This window comes from Euprymna scolopes, chromosome 37, assembly GCF_053919585.1.
Source record: "Euprymna scolopes isolate OS-2025 chromosome 37, ASM5391958v1, whole genome shotgun sequence".
Lineage (NCBI taxonomy): Eukaryota > Metazoa > Mollusca > Cephalopoda > Sepiida > Sepiolidae > Euprymna > Euprymna scolopes.
In genome coordinates, this window is record NC_136518.1 from 27,852,357 (window position 1) to 27,875,737 (window position 23,381).

The window sequence follows — 23,381 nt, forward strand, 5'->3', positions numbered from 1 at the left end:
AAAATTATGTCTGAAGCTTTAAGAGGGAAACTCTTATCTACTTTTATTGAAATCCAAAGTGAAGAAGAAAAAATTAAATTCATTGAATTGTCTAAAAATTTACATACAATTCCAAGATCTCAGCACATCAAGTGATTTTAAAGAGTTTGAAAACAAATTGTCAATATTTATTCAAAAGAGATGCAGCCAATTTCCAACTTTTGCATTTTGGATAAGTTACTTGAATATGGCAAATTTGTTTTTAAATTTAATTTGTACTACACAAACAGGAGATTGGGCTCGTCACCTTAAATCAGCAGCAGGAATGATTCCCTGGTATTTTGCATATGATCATTTAAACTATGCTAGATATCTTCCTGCTTGCTGTTCCTGGTACACATCCTTCAATAGTAAAGTATCTTGATGCTGGGGATTTTGTAGTTCAGAAACAAACCCAGTAACTCTTTAGTTAGACGGCCATGGACCACACAATTGAACAAACCATGAATAGAGATTGCAAAGGAATCTCCAATTTCAATTTGGGCAGATTGGATTTCATCTTTCAATCAACATACTCAAATCTCTAAAAACTGTACTGAAATGCCTCAAAAAGGAGAGGGCTGCCATAATAAAAAAGACCTGAGTAGTTCTCAATCTCAGAAGAATGAAGTAGATATTCAGAATGTCATGCAAACAATTGAGTCTATTCAAAATCCATTTTCATATTATGCAAAAGAATTAACATTTTATCAGGCCAAGTAGCAACAGCTGAAATTAAAGATGACATTTTGACAGCATACGAACAACACTGTAATATTTCTAATGAGTTTTGTTCAACAATGACTAATTTTGAAAAATGTGGAGTTGAATGCACCAATAAATTCAATGAAGATAAAAACTTTTAACTATCTTCAGAGAAAAGCATTCACAACAAAAGAGCAAGAAGGAAACAGATTGCCTGAAAGCAGATAAAGACCTTCTCACTAGGCTTCTTATAGTAGCAAGAACACAAAAAGTTGACCTGGGAGAAATTTTTTAACATTGTTTTTCAGAGTTCCCAACTAGCCTAAGTAACATTGATGGGTTTGTACAGCATACCAACAAAGCTGTTTTATTTCATTATTTTTTTGTAAAGTTTCCTAACATGAAAATTAATAATATTCCAAAAGATGCAGTGCTGATTTTAGATGAACTGGCAGTGATACAACAGCTTGCAGATCATGTTTTATCAAGGTTTCGTGAGCTAAGCATTTATATTTTTAGCTATGTGATTAAGCTTGCTTCTTTTTATGTTATTAAAAATCGACTTTGTCTGTGAGAAGTACAATCCATGGAGTATTAAAGACTCTGAAAGAATACGCTGTTTCATTACCCCCAGCCTTCTGCTCTGAATGAAATGAAAAAACACTGGTACAATTTTGAAAATTCCTTGTGTCTTGTGACAATAAAGAATCTCTAATTTTATTCATGTTGATGCATTGGAACAAATTGCCAACAGAAAAATTTCATGGAAAAACTCTGATTAATTCATTTAGCCAAGGATACTGTCCTCACACTGACACAAATGAAGTAATCACAGAAAATTTGCCAGAATTAACAACTGACCATAAAGAAGCAAATAGCCTTTTCTTGCTTTGCATGCAGCAACTTTCTCTTCTGTCATAATTAAGACTCCAGATACGGATTTGCCTGGCTCAACAAAATGATTTAAACCCTGATTTATATATGGCAGCTAATACTAGTCGATTATCTTGTTTGATCTCTTTAACAGAGATCAAACCTGTTATTTCAAGTGCTTTACTTTCTTTGCATGCATTCACTGGCTGTGACACTGTTAGTAGTTTTAAGGGAAAGAGGAAAATAAAACCATTTGAATTGATGAAAGAAATGAAGGAATTTTGTCAAACTTTCACACTGTTAAGCAACTGGCACCTAACTTAGAATTTATTCCAGCAACTAAAAGAATTTGTGTGCTCTGTGTTTGGACAGAGAAATTTTCTTCTGTAAATACTGCCCGTTTTAATATTTTTCATATGATTGAAAAATTTGATAATACTTTATCACCTTGTCAAAATAGTTTACGATTACATGCAGAAAGAGCAACTTATCAGACTGCTATTTGGTGGCAATGTCTTCGCATTAATATTAATGCTGCTTCAACAAACCATGGCTGGAAATGTGAAGATAAGCACTTTATCAACATTAATCAACTTAGTAAAGTGTAACTGTAAGAAGAACAGCATATACAGCACAATCATGTTGACACATCGGTTCTCATGAGATCAACGAAGTTAAGCAATATTGAGCCTGGACAGTACCAGATGGGTGAACATTTGAAAAGTCTAGGCACTGAATATACCTTCTGGGAAGGTTGGGCGTGAGGCCAGCACCCTAACACCGAAAAAAGAGCCCCTCGCTATAAAAGTATCTACAAAGTTGTGGATGGCCTATGCCTCTCCAGGGCTCAAGGCTATGGATGGATGGATGAAGAACAGCTGTGACTCCAGGCATTGTTCTTCAAACACTGCCTTGTACTAACCTTTGCCTTCAAACACTGCCTTGTACTAACCTTTTTAACTAAAAAAAATAATCAAATGCAGCAGTTCAATGAGATAGAAAATTCTGATTCTTCAGATGGTGAATAAGATGAGCTTTCAGGTTTAGCGAACAATCAATTATTTTCAATTCCTTTTCTAAATGTATTACTTCATAACAATTTTTCAACTGAAAAAAACTATTATTACCATATTCTTTTATATATATATATATAGTCAAGTTAATCTATTAAGGTTTGTATATCAGTCAATGTGCACGTGTGACAAAATTACATCAAAAAGTAAATGGCCATCCAAAATGAAGAAAAGTCATTCAATCACCAGAAAATAGTTCTTCCACTTATAATTTTTGAAAGGCACAAGATTTGGAAACATATATAAATGCTGTTCATGTTTTTTATTTTTCTCAAATGAATGTAAACTGCAGTGTTTTATGAGGATATTTACAATTTGAGAAACTGATACGACAAAAGAAAGTAATGTTTTCGTTAATAATATGGATTTACACAAGTTATTTTATTTGCTGAAAATTTCTAATAAATAAACATATCATATAAGAGAATAGACATATCAACTTCTTGTTGATACACTTTAATGTGTTAAACCACTTATTTAAATTTCACTTTACAAAAAGTGAACCCTGAAAATGGGCTTTCAGTAAAAGGGCACGCCCTGTATTATCTCCCTTTTTCTGAAGCAGTGCGCACATTAAGCTTGAAAATCTCTTCAGATTTGAAATCAGCACAAAAAATACTTCTAGAAACAATTGAAACTTTCTCATGTGAATAAAATGTCCACCAACTCAAAAACTAAGCCCACTTTTAGCCTCTGGTCCCAAAATAAGTTGTTAAAAATACTTTAGAAACAAAGTTTAGTTTTTTCTAAAGTATTTTTTTTTTTTTTAATTTAAAATATAAATGTATATGAAAAAAAATAATTAAAACAATATGGCAATAAATTTTAAATTATCTTTTTAACCATGAAAAAAAGATAAAAACATACTAAAGAATTTTCTAACCGAAATGTCTATTTTATCATTTCAGAAATTACTCTCAATTACTAGTCAGAAAATTTGTGATTTCTCCAAGGGTCGACTTTTTTGGAAAAGATATTAATTTTTTTTTTATATATGATGATTTGTTATAGAATTTTTATTTATAAATTCTACTTGTGTAAAAAATGTTCAAAGTTTTGTTTGTTTCAAGTCTTACAAAAATAAAGCCAATATTGTAAGACATTTTGATAAAAGAGAAAAAGCATATTTTTTCCTCTGTAACTAAACACAAATTCCAGCTACACATAATCTTTTAAAACAATGCATATATGCATATATGTTTCATGCTAATAAATAATATCTTTTAAACTCACCTCTTGGCCCTGTTCCTCGAAATCCTCGCCGGAAGTTGGATCCTCCATGCCCCAAACTGGAATTTCCTCGAGAAATTTGATAGTTACGGCTTCCAGCATTGTTTGATTCTCGTTCCTTGGAGTTGTTTTGCCGATCCTGCATTCGCTGTTTAGCTTTATGTTTAGCACCATTAAGGTGGCTACTCAATTGTTCTTGCGATGTGACATGAACAGAACACAATGCACACATGAACACATTGCCACTTCTGAAATAAACAATAAAGATTTTTCATGCATTTCTCAAGCACAAATAATAAACATTATAAATAAAACATTTTTCTCTGTTTTTCTCTCTCCTATATATATATATATAAAAAAAATTTACTTGGCTTCATCTTTTTCATAAAGTAATAACAATGTTTGCCTTTTTCATTAATTCTATTTTCTTCTCCCATATAATATTTTGATTGCAAAAATTCCCCTCTGTAGGTCTGCAACAACAGATGCCACATACAAATTTATTATGTCTAGACTATTAGCCACTATCTTATGTAACTTTTAGAACACCATTTTAGACACATTTGGTCATTATAACAAAATCCTACATTCCATCCTAGGAGCAACACCATCACCATGGAAACCATCTTTAGAGGAAGTAGTTCCTATTTTCCCCTCTAGATAATAAGTCCTCTTACCACTCCCAGTAATCATCGGGAGGTATTCTGCACTTTGGACAGATATGGGGTTGCATCCTTTGTAACTGGATTGTAAACTCATTGACAAAACATAATCTTTCCTTTTCTGTCACAAAAAATCTCCCCCGACAAATTCCACTCCTTCTGATTGGATGAGCTCTGGCCCTTCCTATATTCAGGAATAACTGTATTATCATGCTAAATGAACGCTAATGTACAATTCAAACATGGCGTCGCAATGATGCCTACTTTTGCCCTATGAGTAAATTGCTCACTCGATTCGTACATTTGTTTCAGTAATTAATTATATTTTTACAAATATAGTTACGTTTTTGTTTTACATAATTCATTTATATATACTTCATTTAAACCTGCGCGATCTACTGGATTCTCTCGCTGTATATATTCTTCCGAACTCTCTATCTCTCCCTCTCTCTATATATATATATATATATCTCGCTCGCTTCGAAGACAAAACAACAAACATTTATTTATTTCCTCTCTCTTTTGCTCGCTCACTCGTTTTGTATTCTTCTCATTTTAAAACTGTTAAACTATTTTTATACTTAACTATGTTTATTTTCTTTTTTACCACAATCTTTAGCAATTTATTTTTTTAGTTTTTTATTGCATATCTTTTCAAATACTTATGTTGATTTAAGTTGATATCTTATATCTTTCGTCAAATTGTTTAGATATTCACCATTTTTTTCTTTTATACCTCAACTGAAAGACCTGCATGCATGTTTGAAAGTTAGAGTCTAGTTTTAGTCACAATTACCGATTTTTTACACAGATTATCTATGCTACATTGCTAAGGTAAATTTCATTACTAAGGGAATTAAATTCGGTGGAGTACTTTACTTAAAATTTTTTCCAGACTGATTTTTGACATTGCACACATGTTTTTTTTTTCTTGGGGGGGAGGGGTGTAAATTTAAAATATTAGGTCCACCTTCACAATTTTCTGAATGACGTTTTTACTATGCTGATTAAAAAAATCCCATTCATATTTTGCGGAGACAAGTACTTATAGAGATATAAAGACCTGTATATAATCTACTTCTCTCCTACCAACACTGCCACCCCACATTTAAAAATTTTTTTTTTAGTATTTGCGGGTGGATATGCTGACACTGATTATCCTGATTAAATTTGGGGGATTTCCCCTACCCTAATAAAAAAGGGGTTGTCTACTCTGAAAGCAATTCTTTACATGGGGATGTTCGTAGTGTCTATTCCGAAAGCTGTTCTTAACATGAGGTGTTTATGATGTCTATTCCAAACACTGTTCTTAACATGACAACACTCAAAGAAGTGAAGTGACAAATGTTGTAATTGTTTTGTTTGACACGTTAAAAAAAGACATAAAACTTGAATTTACTTTAATAGTATTGGTGAAAGAGTTGAAAAGAAGAGGAAGAATTGAACAACAAACAGAAACAGCTAAGACTGCTACCACTGATTTCGATCACTCTAAACAGTCTATATAAAGTGAGAATCCCTAACCTTTAGAGGTTAGGGATTCTCACTGTATATGGACTGTTTTTTACTTTCCATTATTATTCTTATGGACTATTTTTTACTTTCCATTATTATTCTTATGGACCATTTTTTACTTTCCATTATTATTCTTATGGACCATTTTTTACTTTCCATTATTATTCTTATGGACCATTTTTTACTTTCCATTATTATTCTTATGGACCATTTTTTACTTTCCATTATTATTCTTATGGACCATTTTTTACTTTCCATCATTATTCTTATGGACCATTTTTTACTTTCCATCATTATTCTTATGGACTATTTTTTACTTTCCATTATTATTCTTATGGACTATTTTTTACTTTCCATTATTATTCTTATGGACCATTTTTTACTTTCCATTATTATTCTTATGGACCATTTTTTACTTTCCATTATTATTCTTATGGACTATTTTTTACTTTCCATTATTATTCTTATGGACCATTTTTTACTTTCCATTATTATTCTTATGGACCATTTTTCACTTTCCATTATTATTCTTATGGACTATTTTTTACTTTCCATTATTATTCTTATGGACTATTTTTTACTTTCCATTATTATTCTTATGGACCATTTTTTACTTTCCATTATTATTCTTATGGACTATTTTTTACTTTCCATTATTATTCTTATGGACTATTTTTTACTTTCCATTATTATTCTTATGGACTATTTTTTACTTTCCATTGTTATTCTTATGGACTATTTTTTACTTTCCATTATTATTCTTATGGACCATTTTTTACTTTCCATTATTATTCTTATGGACTATTTTTTACTTTCCATTATTATTCTTATGGACCATTTTTTACTTTCCATTATTATTCTTATGGACCATTTTTTACTTTCCATTATTATTCTTATGGACCATTTTTTACTTTCCATTATTATTCTTATGGACCATTTTTTACTTTCCATTATTATTCTTATGGACCATTTTTTACTTTCCATTATTATTCTTATGGACTATTTTTTACTTTCCATTATTATTCTTATGGACTATTTTTTACTTTCCATTATTATTCTTATGGACTATTTTTTACTTTCCATTATTATTCTTATGGACCATTTTTTACTTTCCATTATTATTCTTATGGACCATTTTTTACTTTCCATTATTATTCTTATGGACCATTTTTTACTTTCCATTATTATTCTCATGGACCATTTTTTACTTTCCATTATTATTCTTATGGACCATTTTTTACTTTCCATTATTATTCTTATGGACCATTTTTTACTTTCCATTATTATTCTTATGGACTATTTTTTACTTTCCATTATTATTCTTATGGACTATTTTTTACTTTCCATTATTATTCTTATGGACTATTTTTTACTTTCCATTATTATTCTTATGGACCATTTTTTACTTTCCATTATTATTCTTATGGACTATTTTTTACTTTCCATTATTATTCTTATGGACCATTTTTTACTTTCCATTATTATTCTTATGGACCATTTTTTACTTTCCATTATTATTCTTATGGACCATTTTCTACTTTCCATTATTATTCTTATGGACCATTTTTTACTTTCCATTATTATTCTTATGGACCATTTTTTACTTTCCATTATTATTCTTATGGACCATTTTTTACTTTCCATTATTATTCTTATGGACCATTTCTTACTTTCCATTATTATTCTTATGGACCATTTTTTACTTTCCATTATTATTCTTATGGACCATTTTTTACTTTGCATTATTATTCTTATGGACCATTTTTTACTTTCCATTATTATTCTTATGGACCATTTCTTACTTTCCATTATTATTCTTATGGGCCATTTTTTACTTTCCATTATTATTCTCATGGACCATTTCTTACTTTCCATTATTATTCTTATGGACCATTTTTTACTTTCCATTATTATTCTTATGGACCATTTTTTACTTTCCATTATTATTCTTATGGACCATTTTTTACTTTCCATTATTATTCTTATGGACCATTTCTTACTTTCCATTATTATTCTTATGGGCCATTTTTTACTTTCCATTATTATTCTTATGGACCATTTCTTACTTTCCATTATTATTCTTATGGATTATTTTTTACTTTCCATCATTATTCTTATGGACCATTTTTTACTTTCCATTATTATTCTTATGGACCATTTTTTACTTTCCATTATTATTCTTATGGACCATTTTTTACTTTCCATTATTATTCTTATGGACCATTTTTTACTTTCCATTATTATTCTTATGGACCATTTCTTACTTTCCATTATTATTCTTATGGGCCATTTTTTACTTTCCATTATTATTCTTATGGACCATTTCTTACTTTCCATTATTATTCTTATGGACTATTTTTTACTTTCCATCATTATTCTTATGGACCATTTTTTACTTTCCATTATTATTCTTATGGACCATTTTTTACTTTCCATTATTATTCTTATGGACCATTTTTTACTTTCCATTATTATTCTTATGGACCATTTTTTACTTTCCATTATTATTCTTATGGACCATTTTTTACTTTCCATTATTATTCTTATGGACCATTTTTTACTTTCCATTATTATTCTTATGGACCATTTTTTACTTTCCATTATTATTCTTATGGACCATTTTTTACTTTCCATTATTATTCTTATGGACCATTTTTTACTTTCCATTATTATTCTTATGGACCATTTTTTACTTTCCATTATTATTCTTATGGACCATTTTTTACTTTCCATTATTATTCTTATGGACCATTTTTTACTTTCCATTATTATTCTTATGGACCATTTTTTACTTTCCATTATTATTCTTATGGACTATTTTTTACTTTCCATTATTATTCTTATGGACTATTTTTTACTTTCCATTATTATTCTTATGGGCCATTTTTTACTTTCCATTATTATTCTTATGGACCATTTTTTACTTTCCATTATTATTCTTATGGACCATTTTTTACTTTCCATTATTATTCTTATGGGCCATTTTTTACTTTCCATTATTATTCTTATGGACCATTTTTTACTTTCCATTATTATTCTTATGGGCCATTTTTTACTTTCCATTATTATTCTTATGGACTATTTTTTACTTTCCATTATTATTCTTATGGACTATTTTTTACTTTCCATTATTATTCTTATGGACCATTTTTTACTTTCCATTATTATTCTTATGGACCATTTTTTACTTTCCATTATTATTCTTATGGACCATTTTTTACTTTCCATTATTATTCTTATGGACTATTTTTTACTTTCCATTATTATTCTTATGGACTATTTTTTACTTTCCATTATTATTCTTATGGGCCATTTTTTACTTTCCATTATTATTCTTATGGACCATTTTTTACTTTCCATTATTATTCTTATGGACCATTTTTTACTTTCCATTATTATTCTTATGGGCCATTTTTTACTTTCCATTATTATTCTTATGGACCATTTTTTACTTTCCATTATTATTCTTATGGACCATTTTTTACTTTCCATTATTATTCTTATGGGCCATTTTTTACTTTCCATTATTATTCTTATGGACCATTTTTTACTTTCCATTATTATTCTTATGGACCATTTTTTACTTTCCATTATTATTCTTATGGACTATTTTTTACTTTCCATTATTATTCTTATGGACCATTTTTTACTTTCCATTATTATTCTTATGGACCATTTTTTACTTTCCATTATTATTCTTATGGACCATTTCTTACTTTCCATTATTATTCTTATGGACTATTTTTTACTTTCCATTATTATTCTTATGGACCATTTTTTACTTTCCATTATTATTCTTATGGACCATTTCTTACTTTCCATTATTATTCTTATGGACCATTTCTTACTTTCCATTATTATTCTTATGGACCATTTTTTACTTTCCATTATTATTCTTATGGACCATTTTCCATACTTTTATTGATTCATACTGATTTACGCATTGCCTTCATTGCTTTTTGTAAATTCATTCAAACAGTACCTGCATGTTATCACCTCAAACCCTGACTAATCGCCAGTGAAAGCCAGATTATTTCATTTCAGGCACAGATGCCAGTGGCCACTAACAACAACCGTAGTTTACTTTTTACGGGGAGTGGGGGGGCAGGTTTACACTGGGCAATGCCGGTTAGCGGGTCCTGCTAGTATAAATATAATATAAAGAACATTTGATTTGTAAATGATTGAAAATGAAATGACTCGGTCATTGTTACATATTTTATTATGGTTTAAATTTATTTGTTTTTTGGTTAAATTTTACCATTTTACTTATTTTATCAATTTTTAATTGAAAAAAGGAAAAAAGTAGTTTTCTATGAGGCGTTTTTGTTTCTCATAAATGAAACAAGTATTAAACACCACCAACATCAGAATCATTCATTGAATTTTTCTGTTTGGTTTTAATCTTTTTAAGATACTCATGAAATATGTCTTTCCTTAAAAAAGGAATTTGATTTGGAGTTATATCTAACATAAAGTAACAAAATATCTACATCAATAAGAAAAATTAGATTTTCTGAAGTTTCAACATAGATTTGATTTTAAAATCACTTTCAACAATTCTATTTGAAGTCAAACGAAACAGAACATTTTTGTATCACTGCATAAATTGTTAAAATTATTTATTTTCAATATTTACTACCAACTAGTGCAGTTATTAAAATAACTTCAAAATGTAATTGTGGTAGCATAAGGTAGAAACAATACTTTTGTTAGCAGACCAAATCAGTAAGACTTCTTAAATGAGCAACTTTAATTTGTTTTAATACTAAGTTTTAAACACTGTTTCATACACAAATAATCATCAAGATGAATAAACATGAAGCAAAAATAATGGTAGCAATTACAATGAACTTTAATTTGAAAATATAAATAGGATTTGTTTTCTTAATTACAGGCAAAAAGAATATATTTGCATGTTTTATATTTAAATTTAATTATTACAGTATTGTTTGATCTTTATATTATCAGTTAAACCAAATTGTTATAAAATTGTAATAAAACTATGAGTGGCAATGTTGTTTTAATTTCTATTTATAAAATCCTTGAATGCAAATAGGTTGTTTTAACAAAGGAGTCACCACTTATCAAAGGCCAGAGGCCACTCGAGGATAAGGGTTAGAGTGCATGATAATCAATAGGGCAATATCTTATTAATAGTTAGTAGTTGAAATTTGATAAGTTGGATTACTTAAGGAGACAGCTCATCAAGAACTTGTTCACATTGGACTTTAAGATGATCATATTGTAGTCAGCTGGAAAGCAAGGAAACGAAAGAAAGTTCCACAGATGTGCAGTTCTAAGAAAGAAACTTTGTTCATCAATCTACATTTAGGTTTAGGTACAGATAAAGAGTGGGGGAAATTACTGATAGTGGTTTCAGCTAGATGTGTTTTTCGTGAAAGTTTGGTGAGGGGGGGGACCATAGACTGGAGTTCAGATGAGCACTTGCCATGAAAATAATGATAAAGCAAAGATAGGCTTGCAATGTCTCTTCTGTGGGAAAGAGGTTGCAGGGAAGAAAAAAAGGCAGCCCCCACTAGTCTACAAAATCTTATTTTGAACTCTGTCAAGGCAGGATCAGATGCTTCTTCCTGCCCATCCATTCAATACAAGAATTTATGCTAAAAATTTTAGAGCTGAAAATGATTCTCTATTTGACAGCTTAAATGCTCCAAAATTCATTTGGAATTTTAAAGATCACAAACTAATCCTTTTTTTTCTTCTTTTCAACTATATAAAAACTTAAAATAGCTGAAGGATTTAATTTTGCGATTAAATTTCTTAAATAGTACTTTTAAATCTTCTGTAAACAGCATTTATGATTATGATTTCAATAACTATTTTATTTTTTTTGTTTTTTTTTTACTATTGGTAAAAAAAAATAATGTGCAACATAGAGGTGAGAAACATTAACGCACAAGAAATGTTAAAATAATGTTGGATTGATCCTGGATTTTGTAATCAAATTACCAACACATTGTGCGTTTTCTTAATGTGCACCACCAGGTTTCGTTTTCTTAATGTGCACCGCCAGGTTTCGTTTTCTTAATGTGCACCGCCAGGTTTCGTTTTCTTAATGTGCACCACCAGGTTTCGTCTTGAAAAAAGATAGTTAATTGATGTATTGCTTATCGCGTCAGTGAATGTGACTATGTGAATGTGACGAGAAAATTGATTGAGATTCATGTTCCAAATCAAGGGGGAACAACTCAATAAAGAGAGGTAACTCATTGATTACTTCCTTTCGTTAAATTTCTTTCTTTTTTTTTATGAAAATAAAATTTGTCTTTTCTACTTATTGTGACAAAAGTATATTGACTGCAAAATTTGTTACTGTTTTTTGTTGTAGTTTCAATTTAAAGATATCAACATGTCCAATTTACGTACATAGAAACTTATTTTAATTCGCTACCAGAATTGTGAAGTTAGTAAACACTTAATACCAGATATTTTAAAAGGTCTGATTTCAACGCTAGCTTCAACTCCTTAAATTTTAACAAATCTACGTAACTGATTTCAACCTAAGGAATCTTATTACAATGTAATAATTTTTATATACTATAGATAATTTTCTATAGCGTTTTCACAAAAAGATATGAATGTTTTTCAAGGTTTAATGAATTAAACATCTTTGTTTTTAATTAAAGAAAACCTAAATTCAAATTTATTTAAACAATGAAAAATAGAATAGCCCAAATGTTAGACTCATTTGTTGAAATTTAAGACTCAAACGTTTTATGCTTTGACTTCCTAATGACAGATTCTGAATTTAAATGATTTGTCAGAATGTACTGGTTTGTGCCATTTGTGATATTCTGGCAACTTATCAAGTCTTAAACCATGCTTCCACATTTAAAAATTAGATTAAAAAGTTTTAGAATTACACTTCTTGTTGGAAATTTAATTCTCACAATTTTTTATGAATTTTATTTATTTATTTATTTTTCACAAACTTACCACTTATCAAGGCCTTCTATAGGCCCCACAACAGCGGAGTTACTATCTTTAAGAGCATATCTGAGAAAATTGACCACATACTGTCTTCACATCCCTCGGCTAACATCCACATATGTGGTGATTTCAACGTCCATAACGTGGAATGGCTGACCCATTCAAATAAGACAGACGATGAGGGAAGGTTTTGTCATGATTTTGCCATTGCTTATGACCTCACTCAGATTGTTCGCGAACCCACCCGTGTGCCCGATACACACGGTCAATATGCAAGCCTCTTAGACCTTTTTCTCTCAACTTCCCCTGAGCTATGTTCATGTTCCGTTCATTCTCCTCTAGGATCCTCCGACCACTCCATCGTATCAGTTAAGATAAAAACGAAATGTAAGAAGCCCCCAGACGTACCCCTCCACCGTACTGTATACCGATACTCTATGGCTGACTGGGATAGCTTCCGTACATTTATATCTGATTTACCTCTGCACTCCATGTTTAAAAAGGATATGTCCTCTATAGTATCAGATCTGACCGAATGTTTAATTGTAGGCATAGACCAATTCATACTATCTAAAAAATTCTAACAAAAACCTAACAACCAGCCATGGTTCTCCCCAGAATGTGCTGCTGTTATCGCGCACAGAAATCACTTTTTCCATAGCTACCAACGTAATAGATGCACTGAAACTAAAGCTGCTTTCAGGTCTGCCAGCAACCACTGTAAAAGAGTAATAAAAAATGCAAGAGAGCTATATGACCAGGTAGCTGATCAGCGGCTTGGATCCCACCAGTTTTGGCAAATAACAAATAAGATCCTGAACAGAAGTGTGCGTTCTATACCAACCATTATCAATGGACCAGAGGTCATCTCGTCAGCGTCAGACAAGGCCAAACTATTTGCAAAGAACTTTGCAGCTAATTCTACCCTATGCGACGAAGGCCATCAACTCCCCATATTTCCTCCTATAACACAGAACAAGCTGGGTAACATACAAATATCCGTGCATGAGGTCGCCAAGCTAATCAAGAACCTAGATTCCAGTAAAGCAACTGGCCCTGATGGCATCCCAATTATAGTGTTAAAAAAGCTTCAACCAGAACTTGCTCCCATACTTACGAAACTATTTAAGCGCTGCCTTAAGGAGAAGTGCTTTCCGACTCCCTGGAAGACCTCTTCAGTTTGCCCTATATTTAAGAATTCAGGTGATAAGTCATCTCCCTCTCAATACAGCCCTATAAGTCTCCTGTGTGTTATGAGTAAGTTGCTGGAATCCATATTAAATAGAGAAATAGTCAACCACCTCAGCAGGAATAACCTTCTTAGTGACACACAATATGGTTTCCGCTCTGCAAGATCTACCGCAGATGTGCTGACGGTTATATCCCACAGGATAAGTGAATCTCTTGACAAAGGCTTTCTTTCTTGGGCAATTGCTCCTGACATATCAAAGGCCTTTGACAAGGTATGGCATAAGGGTCTACTTCACAAGATTTCCATCTACGGTATAACGGGAAATGTTTTCTCAATCATTAAATCATTTCTCTCCGATAGGCTCATAAGAGTAGTGGTCGACGGACAAAAATCGGAGGTCTGCAATATAAATGCTGGAGTCCCCCAGGGGTCAATCCTGGGCCCAACTCTCTTCCTGATCTACATCAATGACCTCCCTAAACACATACTTAAATCATTCGTTGAAATCTATGCTGATGACACAACCATCTACGACAACACATCAAAGGCTGTAAATGACAAAGTTCTCTCTGATTCTCTCTCCTCCGATCTCGAGCACGTGGTTCAGTGGGGGAAGATGTGGCTGGTTACCTTTAATGCATCCAAAACCAATCTCCTATCCTTACATCATCAACGCTCTGATCCCCAGCTGGCATCAATTGTGATGGATGGCTCTCGTCTGGGTGAGGCTCCGTGTTTTGACAAGCTTCTGGGTTTGACCTTTACTCCTGATCTGAAATGGAACACGTACATCAAGTCTGTTGCCAAGGTCGCTGGAAAGATGGTGGGATCCTTCTACCGCTCCAGAAGATATCTCACTACTGATACAATTCTCTATCTATATAAAAGCCAAGTACGTCCAAGGATGGAATACTGTTGCCATATCTGGGCAGGAGCTGCTAAAAACAGCCTATCCTGCCTTGACTGAGTACAAAATAGACTTTGTGGCTTAGTGGGGGATGTCCTTTTCTCTACCCTGCAACCTCTCTCCCACAGAAGAGACGTTGCGAGCCTGTCCTTGTTTTATCGTTATTTCCATGGCAGATGCTCGTCTGAACTCCAATCCCTGGTCCCCCCTCGCCAATCTTTCACGAAAAACACCCGTCTAGCTGAATCCACTGTGAAAAATTTCCCCCACTCTATATCTGTGACTAAATTAAATCACGGATTCCATGAACAAAGCTTCTTTCTTAGAACTGCACGCCTGTGGAACTCTGTTTCGTCTGCCTGCTTCCCTCCGGACTACAACTTGGATGTCTTTAAGTCCAATGTTAACAAATTCCTAATGAACCGCCCCCTTAAGTAAACACTTCAGCAAATCTCCTCACTAACTTAATGTACTTGCAATAACCCTTATCCCTGAGTGGCTTCCGGGCCTTGATAAGTGGTGATCACTGTGTAAAAAAAAAAAAAAAAAGGCCTGGTGATCACTTGAGGATAAGGATTCAGAATTGCACTTTAATTCTAACAGTATTCTTTTGATGAATGTCACTTGAAAAAATTTTTTTAATACAATTTACTTCTTAATAGTTCATCTTTTTTGGTTCCTCTTTAATAAAATTTTGTCACTATAACAATAGTGACAGGTTCTTCTTTCTAAATGAATAAACACAAAGTTGTTTTTATAACCTATTACTATCAAACCCACTCACTGTAATTTAAATCGAGCAATAGTGTCCTACAATACAATATATTTTAAACAGTTTATAATAAAGGTTTGGTGTTCATTTGTAATTTTATTGTCCTTAGTGTCTTTGCAGATCTGGTCAAAATTATTTTCATTCACTTCATCCGCTCAACAAAGTATCCATCTTGACCTTCCTTGACTTGGAAGAATTTGTGATGAGCATGCGGTGAGACTTGTGGTAAGAGGAATAACCAATGTCCTTGATCGTTGACTTGTGACAGTTCAGGTTAGCAGCAATCATTGACTTGTGACAGTTCAGGTTAGCAGCAATTTTGATACAGCTCTTTCTTTCAGAGTCTGCTACAACACTATGCATATGCAATAATTCTATTGATATTAACTTTAATTAAAGTGGTTCATAAATAAAAAAAAAAAATGGATAAATTACCAAAACATTCCTTAAAATATAATGTAATGTAAGTTATACATTTCAAAAGAATACTTAGAGCTTAATTAACAGCTACCAGATTAATGATTAATAGCCACCAGGTGATAAGTAGTTTTTTGTTTGTAACTTTATAAAGAGCAGTTGATGAAAATTGTTGAATGAAGTAAATAACTTCAAAAACATGTTTGCTAATTCAAACTGAGAGAAAGAAAAATGAAAGAATAGTTATTTTACTAAGGGTTAAGTTAAGCTGAAATAAACACAGTACTCGAACCAACATTCTCGATCTAGATAGTGTCATAATAACAGTTAGTGAAAATAGTATTATTGTGACATTAAATCGATCCATGGAGATGAGGAAGAGGGAGGAGTCAGAGTTCAAAATTTAATAAGAAAATAGATTTTATTTTCAATAGAAATAAAAACACAATCAGATTAAGTGAATAGGAAATAATAAATGGAAAAAGGTGACAAATAAAACTTAAATTTGATTTGGATCAGAGTCAGTTAATATATGCAAAGTATATTCTTACACACAAAATGAATACTATTACTATTACTAATACTATTAATAATAATTATAATACTACTACTACTAATAATAATAATAAATAAAAATTTAAAAAAAACATGACAAGAATAATAACACATATTTTGATTAATAAGATGAAACAGAACTTGGACAAAAAATGTGTCTTAAATGAATGAAAGCAAAAAAACGTTTACTGGTAGTTCACAAATCAGTAGAAGGAAACAAATTCAGATTCTGTGTATCGTTTATGAAAGGAGGGGTGAAAACAAGGAAGGAAAGATAAACAGGTAAGGGTAAAAGGTTTAATCATATCTTAGACTCTGGGTGATTGTTCTGGGTTTGGGATTTGAAAAGAGCTCAATAAAATTTTTTTTTTTTTTTAAAGAGGATCCTCCAGCATTTGCTGCATATAATCAAGTTTCACTAAAGCAGACTATTATCTTTGCACAGCTTTGCAAGCTGAGGGTAAATTGTATACTGTTGTGTCATGGAACAACAGTGAAAATAAGAACAATCAAGTTGAGGTTCGGTTAAGGAACAAGTGTATTAACAATAATGTACAAAGACAGGAAAGCGTGTATATCTGCTGGGCACTCAGCTAGCAGTTGAAGTGCAGTCGCATCTCTCTCACCGGTGTTGGAATTACTAGCACTATTTATAGTGCTAATCGGTGTAAATTCCTCTGTTCAAGGAACCCCCTTTGAAAATATCCCGTCTGAGATTAATAACGTTTTTGTTTTGGGTTCATCCTAATCAATTCTGTTGATTTCTGTTTGATCTTCTGTTCTCCAGAACTGTCTCTGGTATGGGCACCTGAAAACTATCAAACACTGTGTCCATGATGTCTTCCTCGGGGGATCTGGTCAGCTCACTGTTTGAGCATCTTTTCCGAATTTGGATAGTGTGACGTTTGTGCATGAAGTCTGGTCCCTTAATCATGTAGACCATGTTGCTTATTTGTTTCTCAACAATGCCAGACTCCCAGAAAGTCTTATTATTTTTGTGAATCTTGTAGAAGATTCTTTCGCCAACTTTATACCATTTTTTTGTTATTGGTTTTTTGAGGTTTGGCCTATCCTGGTTTGGTAACAAATCGATCTAACCTTGCATCTGAACATAACCTCAGCAGGTGTCTTTGACATTTCGATGTTAGCATTCAAAGTGACTATGTAGACTTGTAAAAACTGTTGGATTGACTTATCCGGCGGCAAACCACTAGCTTTTTTCAGAGCTCTCTTGAATGTGTCAACGAATTTCTCTGCTTGTCCTTTACTTCTTGAGTGGTATGGTGGAATGGTTATATGCTTGATTAGATGATCCTTGCAAAAATGTTTAAATTCTGTAGACATAAATTGCGTTCCATTGTCTGTAACAACGCAGTCTAGTACTCCAAACCTAGCAGATAGTTCATACAGGAAGTTGATAATTACCTCGGATGTGGGATTCTTACATTTTAGTACTTCCGGCCATTTAGATTGGCTGTCTACAAAAATGAGATAGTAGAACCCATCTAGCGGTCTGCAAAATCTAAATGAATCCTAGACCAAGGTCGGTCTGGTTTTGCCCATGATCCGAATTGAATTGGAGGAGCTTTCATAGCTAATGCTCATCCTCTACACTCCCTGATTTTTCTTTCTATATCCTTATCCATGTTTGGCCAATAAATGAAAGAATACGCATAAGGGTTTTCATTCTGGATGTGGTTAGAAGCTAAGAAAAACAGAAGTCTTACCGTGGGTGTGCAGCGAGGGAGTTCAGGCCGAGAAAAGGAAAAGCAAAGATGGCAGCCAGCATTTTATTATGTGCATTCTCACAAAATGTCGTGTGCGCGTGAAGCTGGAAACTACAAAACGAGCTTCATTTTTCGGTGCTGGGAGATTCGAGATCTGGCAGGAGAGTAGGTGCAACGGGAGTAGAGATTCTACTTTCTCGGATTTATTCCCTTTTGTGTGTTTGAGGTGAACCCCCCCCCCCTCGGGAGGTGCACTGCAGTTTTAGGACTGTGCCCCATTTTTTTTAAAGATAGTATTTTCAAGCTATTTCGGTGATGGCCAACGCTGGCTTAACCAACATGATTAAGCCTTTTAATAGCAACGGAGATGTGGTGGCGTGGCTTAAAAAAGTGGACCTTGTGACAAGGATTCAAAAGTTGGACGATGTGGCCGCAGTAATACCACTGTTTCTAGAAGGGGACGCGCTGGCCCTCTATTTGGAGCTCAGCGAGCGAGATCAGGGTGACGCGGATGCCATCAAGGGTCGACTGATCGAAGCTTTTGCAGAGGGGCCTTTCGAGGCCTTTAATAAGTTAAAGGAGAAGAGGTGGACTGGTGAATATGTTGATGTCTACGCGAATGAAATAAGGAGATTGGTTGAGTTGTCGGGCATCAGGAGACACGCCACGAGTCACGTAGTCAAAATGACATTCATTACCGGGTTCCCGGAAGAGATATCGAAACGTTTGCAGCAGGTCCCGGGAGTGGAGACGCTGGATGAGAGTGAGCTACTCAAAACTGCAAAGATCTTGGTAAGCACCCAGCCCACGGAGTCTGGAGGTACAACAGCAATGATACAGCAGGATGTGGGCAAGAGTCTGCCGAACCCGAGGGTGGCATGCTTTGAATGTGAGGGACCACACATGAGCAGAGACTGCAGGAAGTTCTTGCAACGGACAGTGTGTTATAAATGCAATCAGAGAGGCCATTTAGCGGTGAAATGCACGAGTTCAGGAAACTGGCAAGGGGAAGCCAAAGCGCCAGCGCCCGCCCCGATTCGGGAATAGTGGTGCACTCGCAGCGGATGCCCAAGTAGAAGATCGTGGTGGAAGGACGGGGAGTTATGGCCCTAATCGACACTGGCTGTACCACTACCAGGGTGCACACGACCCTGGTCGGAAGATGGAAAGATAAGGGTGAAGTAGTGGCATTCGATGGGTCGCGAGTGAAGTGTCGAGGGAGGAAGACCATCACTATTGATATTGCTAAACACCGGATGAGGGGCCATGCAATTGTCACCAATCATCTGGTGTCTGGCGTCCAAGGCATCATTGGAATGGATGTGATATGCCGACTTGGAGGCGTTACCATCACATGCGACAACATGAGGTTCGGACTAGCTGAGTGCGCAGTGACAGAGCAAGCTCCCGGAGAGACCAACAAGGCCGGGGAGGAAAAAAAAATGTCGATCAAAGATCAGGACTTCTGAGCTGAATTCGACAGAGAGCAGTGGACTGTGGAGTGGGCATGTAAACATCAAGCGCCATCGCTGACAAACAGTGTGGTGTGCTACACTAATTCGCTCAGAGGAGGGGCGAGAAAAGAGTTTGAACAAGAAGTGGACCGCGTGGTTCAGTGGGGGAAGAGGTGGCTGGTTACCTTCATTGCATCTAAGACCAAGCTCCTATCATTACATCATAAACGCTCTGATCCCCATCTGGCATCAATTGCAATGAATGGCTCTCGTCTAGGGGAGGCCCCATGTTTTGATAAGTTTCTGGGTTAGACCTTTACTCCTGATCTGAAATGGAACACATACATCAAGTCGGTGGCCAAGGTCGCTGGGAAAATGCTGGGATCCTTCTACCGCTCCAGAAGATATCTCACTACTGATGCAATTCTCTATCTGTAGTTTCAAGTACGTCCAAGGATGGAGTACTGCTGCCACATCTGGGCAGGAGCTGCTAAAAACAGTCTATCCTGCCTTGACAGAGTACAAAATAGACTTCGTGGCTTGGTGGGGGATACCCTTTTCTCTTCCCTGCAACCTCTCTCCCACAGAAGAGATGTTGCGAGCCTGTCTCTGTTTTATTCTTATTTCCATGGCAAGTGCTCGTCTGAGCTCCATTCTCACCAATCTTTCACGAAAAACACCCGACTAGCTGAAACCACCATCAATAATTTTCCCCACTCTTTATCCGTACCTAAATCAAAACGTAGATTCCATGAACAAAGCTTCTTTCTTAGAACTGCACGGCTGTGGAACTCTCTGCTGCTTGCCCGTTTCCCCCCCCCCCCCCGAATTCAACTTGGATGTCTTCAAGTTCAACACAAACAAATTCCTGATGAACCGCCCCCTTAAGTAATGACACCTTATCAAATCTCCAATACTAACTATTACTACGATACTATCCCAGTGATTACTGTACACACAATAACCCTTATCCCCAAGTGGCTCCCGGGCCTTGATAAGTGGTGACCGCAATGTAAAAAAAAAAAAAAAATCCTCCAATGGTTCTGTCTGCTTAGGTATTAACCTCGATAACCCGTCTGCAGGACCAAATTTTTTTAGATGGTACATACTCGATTTGAAAATTGTAATTCAGAAGTATGGTACCCCATCTTTGGATCCGAAAATCGTTAATGGTTTGTGGTCTGTTTGTAACAGAAATTGCCTACCGTGCAGGAAATAATGAAATTTCTTTACCGTGAATATAATGCTTAGCACCTCTTTTTCAATTTGTGAGTAATTCTTTTCGGCTGGCAAAAGTGATCAGGATGAATGTGCTGTGGGTTTCACTTTTTCATCATCCATTTTGTGTAAAATGCATGCTCCCATGCAATAGGAGCTGGCATCGCTTACAACTATAATTTCACACTTGGGATTATAATGTGCCAGAAACAAGTCAGACGTTAAAGTCTCTTTAATTTCCCAAAATGCTTCTTCGCACTGTTGTGTCCAGACCCATTTTTGGTCTTTACTTAACAGTTCATTTAAAGGCGACCTTAGTTTATGCATATTTGGCACAAATACATTGTAGCAATTTGCCAAACCTAAGAAACTTTGTAAAGACGCAATATTTTCTGGAGCAGGAATATTCTTTATTGCACTCAATCTACTTGGATCCGGCTTCTTCCATATTTATTGATGATTTGCCGCAAGTATTTTATTTTCTCCATGAAAAATGTACATTTTTCCTGTTTTACTTATCCATAATCCTGGATCCTTTTGAATACTTGGTTTACATGAGCTTTGTGTTGTTCTTTGCTAGCGCTTTTCATTAACACATCGTCCAGATACCCTACTGCAAAATCCAATCCATTTAACATAATGTCCATTATTTGGTGAAAATTTGCAGGGGCGACTTTGACCCCGAAAGGAAGTCTGTTAAAATTGTACAATCCCTTATGAGTATTAATATATAATAGTGATCTTGTAATGCCCTGTTAAGCCTGTCGTGAAGTTGGCGCAAACCTGAATCTCCTTACTCTTCTTTTTGATGTAAACCGTTAGTGCAGCCCACTCACTGTGATCAATTTTTCCGATGACGCCCATGTTTTAGAGTCTTTCTAATTCACCATCTATCTGTTCTATAGTGGCGTATGGAACATTTCTTTTCTTTCTGAACACTGGCTGTTCATTTACTTTGACGTCAAATTTTGCTACCGCTTTTAACACCTTCCCAAACCGCCTGAAAATACATCTGGGAAATTCTTTTTTAACTCCTTCTTAAGTTTTTCTGCCTCTATATTCGAATCCTCAAGCTTTTGGCAAAATGAGCTGAAAGGCAGATCCCATAGTCTAAACTTCTCAAACAGATCAGTTCCAAAGAGGTTGTTTGATTTTCGCATGACAAAAATTCTTGCTTTTTCAGCCCTGTTCTGGAAAAAAATATTCGTCAATAATTCTCCTTCAAAGGTAATTTTTTCCCCACTGACGCTTCTCGCCGTTTTATGTGATTTAATCATAGTGGATCTCCCAAGCCTCTTCCATGTTTGTACATTAATAATGGAAATGTCAGACCCACTATCAAGCTGTAGCCTTACTTTCTTTTTAAACATTTTGACCTGTACATATTTCCGGATATTTTGTACTTCAGGTTAAATTTTTGTACGTTTAATGAATGCCTTTCTACTAGATTTTTTTCTACAATGCGATGCTTTATGCCCTTTTTGGTGGCAGTTGTCACATTGTTTTAATTTGTACGGACACTCATTGTAATGTTTATTTCCACACCTCCAACATGATCCAGGTGGATCTTTTCCCTGTTTCTTTCTCTGTTTATTTTTTGAAGTCGGATATTTCTTTTGATGGATCTTTTTAATATGCAACACTCCGCTTTCCTCTATGTTACGACTGTCTTGTTTAAACGCAATAAACCGTTCACAGTCTTCCGCTAAGTTTTGTAGTTTTAAATTTGGTTCGTTTTTTGAGTTTATTTAAAACACAATACCTGATTTCAGCGTCTTTATTTAAGACCAGCTCTTGCACAAATATTAAACATTTAAAATTATCTGCTGATAATTCCTTCAGTTTAAAATCGTCACAATGCTTGGTCACTATACTTGCATAAGTAGTGTCGTCGTCTTCCTCTCTTCTAGTAACATTCATACATTTATATCGCTTATGGAAAAGAGACGTTTTTGCAGAAAACAGTTCTGTAAGTAGCGTAACTGTTTCTTGAAAGCTCAAGTTAGTCTTTTTTGGGAGAATAAAATTCACAAACTTTGTATGCTCGGCTGTTCCCAATTTCCTTAGCAAAAGTCTAACTTTTTTCGCGTCTGACCAGGTACTACAATC

The 23,381-nt window shown here is 34.2% G+C and overlaps 1 protein-coding gene across 2 annotated transcripts in view; it reads right to left on the reverse strand.

The window, feature by feature from the left end:
* The window catches only part of LOC145261111 (uncharacterized), a 550,838-nt gene that overhangs the window by 230,132 nt on the left and 297,325 nt on the right, over nucleotides 1–23,381 (reverse strand). For both annotated transcript variants that reach the window (XM_080119336.1, XM_080119335.1), the window contains exon 4: nucleotides 3,903–4,147. In XM_080119336.1, the coding sequence (XP_079975462.1) occupies nucleotides 3,903–4,147 (245 nt within the window). The remainder of the gene's footprint in view (nucleotides 1–3,902; nucleotides 4,148–23,381) is intronic.